This window comes from Aulonocara stuartgranti (assembly GCF_965226115.1).
Source record: "Aulonocara stuartgranti genome assembly, chromosome: 5".
Taxonomy (NCBI): Eukaryota; Metazoa; Chordata; class Actinopteri; order Cichliformes; family Cichlidae; genus Aulonocara; species Aulonocara stuartgranti.
Window position 1 is genome coordinate 22,121,699 of NC_138943.1, and position 12,872 is coordinate 22,134,570.

The 12,872-nt window shown below is 40.9% G+C and overlaps 1 protein-coding gene across 4 annotated transcripts in view; it reads right to left on the bottom strand.

The window, feature by feature from the left end:
• The window catches only part of LOC309706201 (receptor tyrosine-protein kinase erbB-3-like), a 31,553-nt gene that overhangs the window by 15,811 nt on the left and 2,870 nt on the right, over window positions 1-12,872 (bottom strand). For 2 of the 4 annotated variants that reach the window (XM_082532505.1, XM_082532504.1), the window contains exons 2-14: window positions 7,610-7,767; window positions 6,089-6,275; window positions 5,563-5,688; window positions 4,772-4,837; window positions 4,432-4,550; window positions 4,178-4,319; window positions 3,861-3,974; window positions 3,643-3,766; window positions 3,440-3,513; window positions 3,221-3,311; window positions 3,068-3,085; window positions 1,953-2,164; window positions 1,727-1,859 (exon numbers count right to left, since the gene is read on the bottom strand). In XM_082532505.1, the coding sequence (XP_082388631.1) occupies window positions 1,780-1,859; window positions 1,953-2,164; window positions 3,068-3,085; window positions 3,221-3,311; window positions 3,440-3,513; window positions 3,643-3,766; window positions 3,861-3,974; window positions 4,178-4,319; window positions 4,432-4,550; window positions 4,772-4,837; window positions 5,563-5,688; window positions 6,089-6,275; window positions 7,610-7,767 (1,511 nt within the window). In that variant the 3' untranslated portion in view covers window positions 1,727-1,779. The other 2 variants (XM_082532503.1, XM_082532502.1) reach the window with 2 other exon arrangements.

Below are 12,872 nucleotides of genomic sequence, written 5' to 3' on the forward strand. Positions count from 1 at the left end.
TTTGCTTAGCTTAGCGCGCTTAGCTTAGCGATAACTTATAGAAAATAAGAAAATGTATAGAAAATGTACAAACAGAGGATGTCCAGAGTGATAAACATACAGGCTATCCTTCTTACACAAGAAATATCCTGAAACTCACCAGTCTTATGGACGCACACTCTCAATGAACCCACATAAACTGCTCCCGAGCATAACTTGTGATTCACACCGCCTCCATGAACACCATTTTTCATCCCAGTCAAAACATTACTCACAAAACGGCCGCGCCCTCTAATGGCGAGGCAGAAAACTGCATCACAGTCCTGCCTTCAGAACAATATAATGACCAATGTTGGGCAATTAATTATATAGTTACTTCTTCAAAAAAGTAACTGAGTTATGCAATATGTTTTTTGCAGCCGTTTACCTAAAAATGCAGCCAAGGCGGGTTTTTTTTTTTGTTAAAATAAACATTTTAAACTATTTACAGAACAATCAGGTGTTCTGCATCAAATTTGATGCCACACAAATTATTTGTGCCACTCCAAAAAAACATTTCTGTCCACTATGAGATAAAGAAGAACAACAGCTTGATACCTGCAGGCCTGACAACAGGAGATGTATCACTCCTGTAACACCTGTAACATTCAGCAGTCGCTGCACACTAACTACACAAGATTTGCGCTAAACATCGCGAATCTCTCACGTCTCAAAACACCGCCACCCTTTCCTAAACAACTAAATGCCAGGTTGCCATATCATTTTTTGATTGGTCGACATGGTACATTGTTCGACCAATAGGAAAGGGTGGGGTTTTTTTTCCTGTTTTGTTTTTTCACTCACAGGCGGAGAGTGCTTTCGAGGTTTTCTTTATAAAACGCTGTTTTTACCGTTTCTTCCTGCAGTAAATATAAACAACGATAGTATTCAGGAAGAAAACCAAACATTACATATATTTTTATCATAAGTCTGGTTTTACGTGGCTTATCAACACAATTTAAAAACTGGTATAAAGTCCACACTTTTCCGTCATTTGTGCCGTCTGTCCTGCTCACATCTCCAATGGTTGTACACGTTGTCATTAACGTGGCTTCACTCCACATCAGCCACGTCGCTTTGCTACCGGTGTCGGCACACAAGGACGCTGTCATAGCCTGTCAACGACGTTGATTAGCTGCGTATATACAAATGTGAATCGCATTATTGGCTGAACTACGGGATAAGGTTGGCATCGTTCTAATCCCATACAGGAGCAGCCAGTCACTTACTGACTAACACTGCAAAACAAAAATTGTTAACATTTTAATTTTAATTTCAATTCAGGTTAGATTTTTTTTTTGTGCGCAACGCAGATTTCTGTGCGCAGAGACTGCACGCGCGCAGTTTAGAGGGAAAATTGTTTATAACACACTAGAATTGGGTGGCAATGCATTTGAATCAGTTATTCAATTTGTCTCCCCTGCTGATTTGTGCACAGAGAGCACGGTGGATACGATTAAGCATGTACTTTATCTGTATTTGCACATAATCTATTTGCAATGTGGCACTTCAAACAGGGTGCGAGTATTTGTGCTTTAAAATGTAAATTCTTTTTGAAACCATCAGAAAATATCAATTCTCTAAATCACTGCTTGTTTCTTTAATACCACTCCTTCTTGTCATTCACTCTCTAACAACCTGCATACATGTTACACCGTTAAAGCTTTATATTAATAATCGCTTTATACGTCATTTTGTGAATACTGACCCAGTTAAGAACATGCAGTCTGGTACACAGGTTCCTCCCCTGCTGTATTTCTTTCAGCTGACACACTGGTCTGGACCCGGACCCCAGCAGCCATCAGAGGAGCACAGCGGGTGACACACATGCTTCTCTTTAACTAAGGACGCAACCAAAACAGAAACGATGTTATGAGCAGAGCCATTGTTCACAATCACGTCTTGCAAGTTTTAAATGGTCCGCCCCCACTCACCACATTCACCCTTCTTTTGGTTGTTGGCCATGACTAAGAGCTTTGAACGTTTCTGTGGACGGGAGCCTAAAAGCCGTGTCCAGTTGACAGTATCATGATAGCAGAGATTCTTGTTTCCTTTAATGTACACGGCACCATCATTTATGTTTTGCAGCGAGCGCAACCCCAGCGAGGTCAGAGAATTGATCTTAACCACCATGAGTGCATAGCTCCTGTAGAACAGCAGGAAGTAAATAAAGGTCAGAAAGTGGATGAAAATGTTCCAATTTTGTTTAAAATACCACAAAATCAAAGTGAATATTGAAAGCCATATTTCTTTTAGGTTTAGCAGTTTTCAAGAACATGATGTCAGACATTATTTTTTAAGGTTTACAAACACAATTAATGCACTTTAGCTGTATTTGCACAAAATCCAGCAGTGTGGCACTTTGTGTTTCTTGTTGTTCTTACTGATCACATTTAATGATGTAATATAATCTTTCACAGTGTGTTTTCTTTGAGAAGTTTGTCACCATCTATTCATTTTGATACCTTTTAGACACAATATGAATTCAGTGATTCGGTGTCTGAATGTCATGTTTTTCAAATTGCATAACCCGTGTACTTAAAAAGACAAACAGCCAACAAACATATTCATGTTTAATCTTCAGTATTTTCATGCATCATGTAGTATGTAGTATGGAAATACTACAACAAAACTGATACTGCGGTATCAATTTTGTAGAATCTACTTTGGTAAATTCTTTAGTTATATGTGAACTCATTAAAGCTGAGAAGGCGGTTTGTTTTTAATGCTTTAGTGCTTTTGGTTTCAGACGGGATTTAAACCCAGGTAAAAGTACTCTGATGTACCCCATCTTGCTTTCCTCTCATTTACTGAAGCTTGAGACCAGCCTGAAAAGAGCTTTTTCTTTGTCAAATTGATGTCAAAAACATGCTGCCTCTCCCAGCTTTAAAAAGTTGTGCCCACGGCCAGCTTAACCAAACAATCCCAGTGCTGAATTACCCCTGAAAAAAATCATACTGAAAAATACCAACACCACGGATTCGGACAGAACATTTGTAGGCTCTAAGAGGAGATAGAGAGATGTGAGCATGTGAAATCTTTACTGTACCTTTTACTAATCACTCCTCTAAACAGGATAACAAGATAGGATAAAAATTAGAAATAACAAAGAAAATAAAAACAAAATTACTTTTATATTCCAGCAAATACTCTGTCTGCATAACAATGCAGAAAAGACAAAAACAAAAAAACTGTTTCTCACTTGTAAAGTTTTCTTCCCTGAATTGTTTGGAGGTTGGAGAAGACTGACAGGTCAGACATGCTTGCAGGCCACGACTGGATGTTGAGGAAGTCTGAAAACAGAGAGATTGTTTTTCAGAAGCCTCAACCAGACTGCAAATGGCATTAAATAACATAAAAAGATAAAAGCAGTCTAAGTGACAGTCTAAAAAAAAAGCACAACCCCACAACATACACACACCTGTAATCTCCTCCACCGTGTTGAAGATTTTCAGTTTTTCTGGATCAAGGGGTGGTACCTTGTTGTAGTCATCACTGAGCAAAAATGAAATAAGTAAGTAAAAGGAAAAGCATGTTGCAAAAACGTCAAAAAAGTGCAGGTTGATCTAGAGAATTTTTTTTTTAAATCTTTGCTGCGTTTTATGAAAGAAAGTTTTTTTTTACCCTTCTATTCCCGTCACCAGGAAGTTAAGACTTCCCTGGATCTTAGTGCAGTTTATGAAACTTTCTATGTTGCGAGCATCGACCGTTTCGCTGTTTGAATCAGTCCAGCTTGTGCCATGGCAAACTGGGGGAAAAAAAAGATGAGAAGGAAACAGTTAATAACAGCAAAGCTGTAAGGTATCTGTAGAGAGAGCTTGAGTTCGATCTGCATGAAATACCTTTAGGGCAGAGGCCTTTGCAGGGCTCACATGTTTTCACACCATTTTTCTCCACTTCCATTTTATTAGATGGGCAGTTGCTCACACATGAACTGCCATCCACCACAACGTTTTCTATTAAAAAAAACAGAAAACACATGAGAATAAATGCATAAATGATCGTCAGTGACTGCGTTAAGCCTTCAGTAAACACTGTGAAGAAAGCTGAACAGCGCAGTCATAACAATGATTAAAAATATGTAAAAACAGCAATCTTACAGGAAGAAACTATGTATAAATTCTGAGTTTATGTGAATATTGTCATGTGTGGGACTCACTGGGGCATTGGGTCACACAAATAGAGCCGTACTGGTACTTGGCATTGGGGTTGGGCTCCATTCTATATGTAAGCCTGTTGTAGATCACAGTTTGTGGGCACTGAGGCACGCAGGAGCCCGAGTTGTTGAAGTTCCTGCAGGCCTGCAAAATGCAATTTATAACAGAGGAACATTTTATTTTTACATCTGCGTTTTCTGTACTGCAACATGTGAAAATATCTTCTCATTAAAGCCTGTGGAAGACTTGGACTCACAAAGCAGTCTGTATCCTTGGGCCCAGTGCAACCTCCAGCACACTCAACGTGGCAGCACTCGCTCGGGTTTCTACCAAAGCAGCGGCCACTACACTGAGGGGCGCACACGGTCTTTGTCACTGTAAGAGAGTCGACGCTTGTAAAAACCTGGCGTGAAACTAAAACTGTACCGTAGATGCATATTAAACTTTTAACTTTGAAGTTACGTATATTATTAACAATGTGCAATGTAAATGAACAACTCTGGCAGCAGCCATGATTCATGTGTGAGACATCTCACAAGGTAACCAGTGTGTGGAAAATCAAGACATTAAAGATAAAGGTGCTTGATATGACTCACAGATCTGGCATGTGTCATTTCCTGGACCCCAGCATGGCACGTCTCCACAGGCTTTGTGACAAGGCTCTGAGATAAAAAAAAAAAAACTCTCATTAGTTTCCGCATTTTAATACAAAACCAGAACAAAAGTCTTAAATTAAAGGAAAAGTTCAGATTTTGTTTTTTGTTTTAAATCCAAAGTTCAGCAGAAGAAAAAAATGAAACCTCAACAAGTTACAAGATGCAACTTGCAGCGCTGAAAAATGAAGCCTGCAGTTCCTCTAATGGCCAGTTGAGGGTGAATCCAAGTGCGAGTTAACTCCAATAAGACGTTTCGCCAGTGTAAACATGTTTACAGACTTAAACAAAAAATGGTTTCTGTCTTTAGAACTAATTTGACCTTCTGTGCTTATTTTTTTTAATGACTCACATGTTTAAATTGTTTTAAGGCTTTGAAGTTTGAGACCAGGGGCTGCTAGACCACCACGTGTCTGCTAGGTGTCACCTCAGATGGTCCACTTTACCATGTTTGTCGTGTTTGCACCTTTTAAGGAGGTTTTTTGGTGTTTTCTGTGTGGTTAATTGCATCATTTTGTGGAGTGAAATTCTACTATTTTATTTGTATGTTAGTACAATTAGCAGGTATTTGTGTCTGGGTAATGCAATGCATCAGTCTATGGATGCACATTAACATTAAGCTTGCTAGTATTAGCTTAAGATTCTAACCTGTCGGCTCAAACGGATTCACTTCTGGCTCCTAAAAACAAGACGCAGATATATCTATGTGTGTAGTTACAACCCAGTGCACTCACTTTCAGGCCCATTGTCCTCTATCACAATTTGGGCTGTTCCATCCTTCACTATGTCCAGCCAATTCACCTGCGGGGCGTAGCTCAGATACTTATTCCGGATGATCTTCACTCCTCCCCTGAGGATCTCTGTAGAAGGTACACATAGGTGTAAATGGGGCAGTACAGTTAGGAAAGCAAGCCCGAACAGGCCTGTGCCTCATCCTAACAAACTCTGCCATTCTCTGTTTACTACACAGCAAACGTATCATGTGCTGGAGCTCATGTTACACTGGCAGTTGAGCGGTTGAGCACATGGTACATTCCAGGGACTTCATATCACTTCTATACACACAAGCACACACACGGGCACAAACACACACACTGCTGCGTTTCAACAACCGGTATTCTAAAGGTGTGGCTGAACTGTGTAGATGTGGGAGCTCCAACAGTAAGAGTGCCACATCCAACTTGACCTCTTATCTGCTCCAATCCAGCCTCCCACATGTTAAACACACTCTATACATCAAATGAGTGACTCTCTGTGTACCTGTGAGGTGAGTCAGGCCCAGTTCTTGAAGGCCATGCTCCCCATCCCTCTGATAGTTGACCATGACAGCCAAGGCATACTGGTCCTCATACAGTGTGCTGCCTCTGATGACGCGCAGGTGGTGCAGTGGGAGGCGGCTGAACTCATTGATAGCAAAAAGGATGTACCCTGTCACCTCCTTGATAGACTGCAAGGCAAAAGAAAAGAACAAGGAAGAGAAAAATGCAATTTGTCAATTCTTCTGCTCAATCAAATTGTTATCAGGGTCACAAAGCAGCAGGGGCGTGTTTGCTTACTGAGTTAGTCACTGACTTCAGTGGCATGACTAGCACAAAAGGGGTGGGGGCATAAATGAGCTCATTCTGGATTTGAGACAAAATCCATTACAGAGAGCGATCAAACACAACATGTTTTGACTTTCTGTGTTCTCCTGGGCGAATGAAAATGGTTGATTCACATCCTTACTCATCTTGTCGGTGACACCTTTGCAGTGAAAGGAATAATGGTAAGGCAAGCCAAGGCAAGTTTATTTGTATAGCACAATTCAACAACAAGGTGATTCAAAGTGCTTTACAGAGACATTAGAAACAAAACCAAATAAAAAGCATGATTTAAAATTGATTAAAACAAGCAAACAAACAAAACTGTATATAAAATCAAAACAGATAAAATCAGAACAGTAGATAAAATCAGTAGTTAAAATATAAGTTTTGAAATTTAAGCTTAAACGTGTGGATTTGGTGTTTTATTCAAATGCAGCTGAGAACAGGTGAGTCTTCAACCTGGATTTAAATAAACTGAGTGTTTCAGCTGATCTGAGGCTTTCTGGGAGTTTGTTCCAGATATAAGGAGCATAAAAGCTGAATGCAGCTTCTCCGTGTCTGGTTCTGACTCTGGGAACTGATAAAAAACCGGATCCAGATGACCTGAGGGATCTGGAAGGTTCATACTGGCTCAGGAGGTCACTGATGTATTTTGGTCCTAAACCATTCAGAGCTTTATAGGCCAGCATCAGAACTTTAAAGTCTATGCTCTGACGGACAGGCAGCCAGTGTAAAGACCTCAGAGCTGGACTGATGTGGTCCACTTTTTTGGTCTTAGTGAGGACTCGAGCAGCAGAGTTCTAAATGAGCTGTAGTTGTCTGACTGTTTTTTTTAGGTAGACCTGTAAAGATGCTGTTACAGTAATCAAGCCTACTAAAGATGAATGCATGCACTAGTTTTTCCAGGTCCTGTTGAGACATCAGATCTTTTATCCTTGAAATATTCTTGAGGTGATAGTAAGCTGATTTTGTTATTGTCTTAATGTGTTTTTCTAAGTTTGGGTCTGCATCCATCACTACACCCAAATTTCTCGCCTGGTTTGTGGTTTTTAGATGTATAGATTGAAGTTCTCTGGTGACCTGTAATCATTTTTCTTTGGCGCCAAAGACTATTACCTCAGCTTTGTTTTTGTTTAGCTGGAGAAAATGGTAGTCAAACTCTCTCTTGGTTTGTTGTTCGTAATGTTTGCAACCTCACCTCCAGAAAGTTGAAGTCTCTGGTGTGGCCCATCATGGTGATCTCGAGGTTTCCTATCACAATGTCGCAGTTATTGTACCTCGTCTTCATCAAGTTGTACATGATTTCTGAATTTCCCATCGTGCTCAGAAAGTTCTTGGTGCCGTCACAAACGGTCACTGCGAAAAGCAAAGGTTCGAATTCATTAATCATCTGATTTTTAAAAGGCTATCCACGTCAGTATACAGCGAGCCATTTCCCACAACCTCCAGCACACTGCGTTACCTAGTTTATCATGTTCAGTTTTAACAGTTTAATTAATGAGCTAAAAATAAACACTTTCCATTCACGTTAGCACAGCAGAGAGATGTTCTGTCAATTAAAGAAACATATTTAGAAATGTGGCTGTTTGTGTGGCTGTGGAGATCACTCTGGGGTGGCTTTGGGCTGTCTCCTCACTGTGTTGGTGTGTTTGACTCTAGCCTATAGGTTTACATAGCTAACTGGTGTGTGTATGTGTCAATGAGTTTCAGGTGAAATTGTTCGATACATTACTTTTTTTGGGTAATGACCTCAACACTGGTTACAGTCTACAATCTGGTTACAGGGTACAATCCCAAAACACTAACTTATGAAACCGTAGTGCCAGCGCTGCGTGCCACTACCTTCAGATAGACCAAACTGGCTCCTATCAGAAAAGAAAGTGGAAGCCTTCAGTTTGACAAACAGACACCACACAGCTACTTGGTTTCTTGGATATCTGTATCTAGGCATCTGTTCACGCCTTTCTGGCTTGATTTTAAAGATCAACTTGCAAGTTTAAGAGCCGTTTTTAAACTATAAAAAAAAACCCACAGACAGTAGCGATTTTTGATAAGGGCAACATGGGCGGTTGCCCAGGGCGGCATCGTGGTGGGGGCAGCATCACGGGCATCGGCCAAAAAAAAAAAAGGAGGAAAAAAAAGAAAAGAAAAGAAAACATCATGCCAGCGCATTTTGGGGATGTCATAGGCACCGATCGGTGGGAGTAAGGGCGCCCTCAGTTTGCGAGGTGTGCCTGCTGCTTGCGGCACAGGGAGGAGAGGGGCGGGGCGACGGGGGATTCTCTGGCTGGCTGGAGCGGCATTTAATAACCAGGGGCCCGTTCTTCGTACCTCGCTAAGTAAGTTAGCTGGATTAGATTGTTGACGATTTCGCGTGATCTTTGATCGTTCGGTTCTCCGAAGCTCATCCGGGACTTGCTGTCATAGCAACAGAGCTGTAAGCGTAAACCTGCTCGGGAGCAGGTTTACTTTATGTAAACAGGATTAGATCGCGGCCACTCAGGTATGTCCGCTTCATTTATACGAAAGCAACAGCGATATTCCACCACTGTTTTTCCATAAATAAATATTATCAATGTAACTAAAGATAATGCAGTATTTGATTCTTTTATTGATTTCATACAGATACATACAGGCCATTTCCTAAAAAAAGGGAAATGTACTATTAATCATTCTATTTCATGTATTTGATTATTTCAGATGTAATTCATATTTTAGAGTAGTAATAGTAAATTACTTCGTGTAATCAAGATGAGAGACCACGGCTATAAAAGCGAAGGTGGATTTGGGAAGTCTGTCGCAGCCATGTCCTGTCCGTTTACACGAGCCACCCATTGCGGAAGGTGCAAGATTGATAAGGAGAGTTTTCAGAATTCAGCGTATGTTGCGGGATAGACAGGATCCTTTAGCTCAGCGCGACAGTGTGCTCATATATAGAGACATATCGATTTTCCCGTGAGGGTATTATTTACTTAACCAACTTGTTGACGAGGGGGTGCAGGACCACCACCTGTCTTTTTGTGCTCTGCCCTTTTCTTGGTTGCTGTTATAGCATGTGTGTGGGAATGTATGTGAATGTTTTACTGTTACATCTTATTAGTATTTTAAGTATTCCATCTATTTTATTTATTGAATTTTATTGTTTTATTTATATTTTGATATTGCCAGGGATGATGCAATGATCGGGGACCATTCTTCATTTCGTTGTTCTCGTGACAATGACAATAAAGTTTCTGATTCTGATAAACAAACAAACAGATTATTTCAGGGTCTCTTTTCAAGAGACTAAAAGCAATATAAGTGATAAATATTACCATTCTGTAGAATATTCTTATATTTCACCTTTACTTGTTCCCATGTTCTAGTGGGTCCTGTTGTGGCTCTAATGTGAAAGAAGATATAATGTAATATAATATAATAAATTTACCCTACCGCCTACTGGTGTTGGCCAGAGGGGCCGATGGCGCGATATGGCAGCCTGGCTTCTGTCAGTCTGCCCCAGGGCAGCTGTGGCTACAACCGTAGCTTGCCTCCACCAGTGTGTGAATGTGAGAGTGAATGAATAGTGGCATTGTAAAGCGCTTTGGGTGCCTTGAAAAGCGCTATATAACTCCAATCCATTATTATTCGCCTCTGTCAGTGCGCCCCAGGGTAGCTGTGGCTACAATGTAGCTTGCCATCGCCAGTGTGTGAATGTGTGTGTGAATGGGTGAATGACTGAATGTAGCGCTTTGGGGTCCTTAGGGACTAGAAAAGCGCTATACAAATGCAGGCCATTTACCATTATTATTATTAAATTACTTACGAGTTTAATTTGTCAGCAACTTTCTGCCAGCCCTCTCTCCTTGCCTTTGCAGCCTTTGCAGTGTTCCCTTGCGTTTTAATTAAACTCTGAAACTCCTGAAATCCCTCAATCATGAGTTCTTGCTCTGCTGCCGAAAAATACTGAGCGCGCTCCTTCGACATTTTCGCCGACCAATCAAAGGGTTGCCGATCAATGTTTCTACTATCGATGCGTAGCCCCTGTTAAGCCACCCAGTGATCTCACATTACTTCATCCAGCTATACTAATAATCGTCAACAACAGGTGTGTTCGGAGAACCGGAATAGCGAGCTCAAAGTTGGCGCGATGATTTGATCTTGGATGTAGTAAGCGAGGTATACGAAGAACGGACCCCTGGGCCCTATTTCAGGAAGCCGGTTTAGTGCAAACTCTGAGTAAGTATACCCTGAGTTAACGGAAACTCTGGGTTTTCGGTTTCACAAAGCGAGTTTAGATTAATTCTGAGTGAGTTACTATGACGACACACTCCGTGAAGCTAACCTGCCCCCTAGCAGGTTTACTTCAACTAACCCTGACTTTCTCCGCCTCTTTGTCGGAAACCTGACTGTAGGAAGTGTCAGACATGGCGTGCTCCTTCCTTGAAGAGCCAGTAGATGTTGAAGCCCAAATTCTCCACAGAGCTCTCCGCCGGGAGAGAGTGATTAGAGCGCGTTCGGACATTTTATCATTTCCTGATGATTTTCTGTGTGAACGTTACCGTTTTTCAGCACAATCTATAATTTATTTGAATAACATCCTCAGGCTTAATATTGCTCATGTGACACATCGCGGACATCCTCTCAGTTCTGTACATATTATTTGTATTGCACTTCGGTTTTTTGCAAACAGGAGCTTTCTGTATAATATTGGTGACGCTGAGCACGTTTCCAAGGCTACCGTCTGTCGGGCAGTCAGGAATGTTACAGTTGCACTGAAACGTCTCCTGTACTCGTTTGTGGTGTTCCCCGGTCATAGACCCACAAGATTTATCAAAGAGGGATGCCACAAAATTGCAGGTAGCAGGATGAACGAAACTTAATTCATGATGTGGTGATATTTGAACTACTACTTAAATTTTACATTTATTTTCACGGTTCCCAGGCGTGATTGGCTGTATAGATGGCACTCACATTCCAATCATTGCTCCTTCAGTAAATGAAGGAGACTATGTGAACAGGAAGTCTTTCCACAGCATTAATGTACAGGTACATAGTTCCCTGTAGCATTTCAAACTAACAAATTATTTCATTATAGTAATGGATGCTAATTTGTGTTCTCTGCACTGTGAAGATCATATGTGATGCTGCCAACATTATCACAAATATGGAAGCCAACTGCTCAGCCTCTGTGAGTGGTGGTGGTGGACGACCTCCACCTGTTTTTCGGGCCTCCGCTTTTTTTTCTGTTGGCTATAACGGGTCACATTTGAGCATACAGAGTAAGCAAATATGTACTTGTAATGTGCTCAGATAATTTCAATAAGTGCTTACAGAGGGGAAATTAATGTAGCCTCTAACTGCAATTGATTTACATCGGACAAACAGACCAAGCACTATGGCTCGTAATACAATTACACCTTACCTGTTTGGACTATATTTTTATATTTCATTTTTACTTGCTGCCAGGAACGTTGGGGGCCTGTTGGGTTGCACCTGCGCTCAAATCACATCACAAAATAAAATGTATGAAATAAAAAAAATAAAATAAAATAAAATAAAATAACGTGTTGAATGGGTGGAAATCCCTAGATCAATGTTTAAATTAACACTCACGCATTGACTCTGTCGGCTATGTTTTGCCATGCATGCTCCCTTTCTTTTGCAGCTGAGGCTGTGTTACTTTTTTTCCGCGAAATTTGCATGTTATCGGCATATGCTGCCATCAGAATTTCGGCCTCAAGCGCTGTAAAATACATTGACCGCGCCTTCTTTCCCTCCGTCTCCATGGTGACTCGCTTAATCTGTGCTCCACTAATCAGGGCTTTATGTATCCTCGTGCGCGCGTTTAACTTGGGGTTAAAGCAACTCCGCGTTGACTGAACTACTTGTTATCAGCCTTTCTGAAACCGAATATTCCGAGTTGGACAGTTCGGGGTTACTCAACCCTGAGTATCGTTTTTCACTCTGAGTTTTCTAAACCGGCTTCCTGAAATAGGGCCCTGCTCGCAAAATAAAACAAACTAAAAACAAACCAACAAACACGAAAACACTATACTTTATGATACAGACTTATAATTTGCAAGTGAGCGCGAGAGCCCTCTGTGCGCCTGCTTGCTGCTGTGCTGAAGTCAATGTAAACTTTATTGTCATCTCCGCTATATACAGTCCAGTATATAGAGAGACGAGACGACGAGGCCCCAGTTCCAGAAGTGCAATTAAACAAACAATAAATATAAAAAGATTAAGAAAATAAATATACACTTTAGGACCAGGGGTAAACGGATCAATAACAATTTAAAATTTATAATTTACAGTTTGATGATTTAAAGTCTCACACAACCCGTCGAAAGGGGAGGGGGGCCGGCTGCTTCCAAATAGAGCACATTTCATTCATAATGTTGTAAATCCAAGCCCATTATGTATTCATGATTTGAATCCTGGGTTGTGTGAAATCCCAGAAATAAACCCAGACAAAGCAA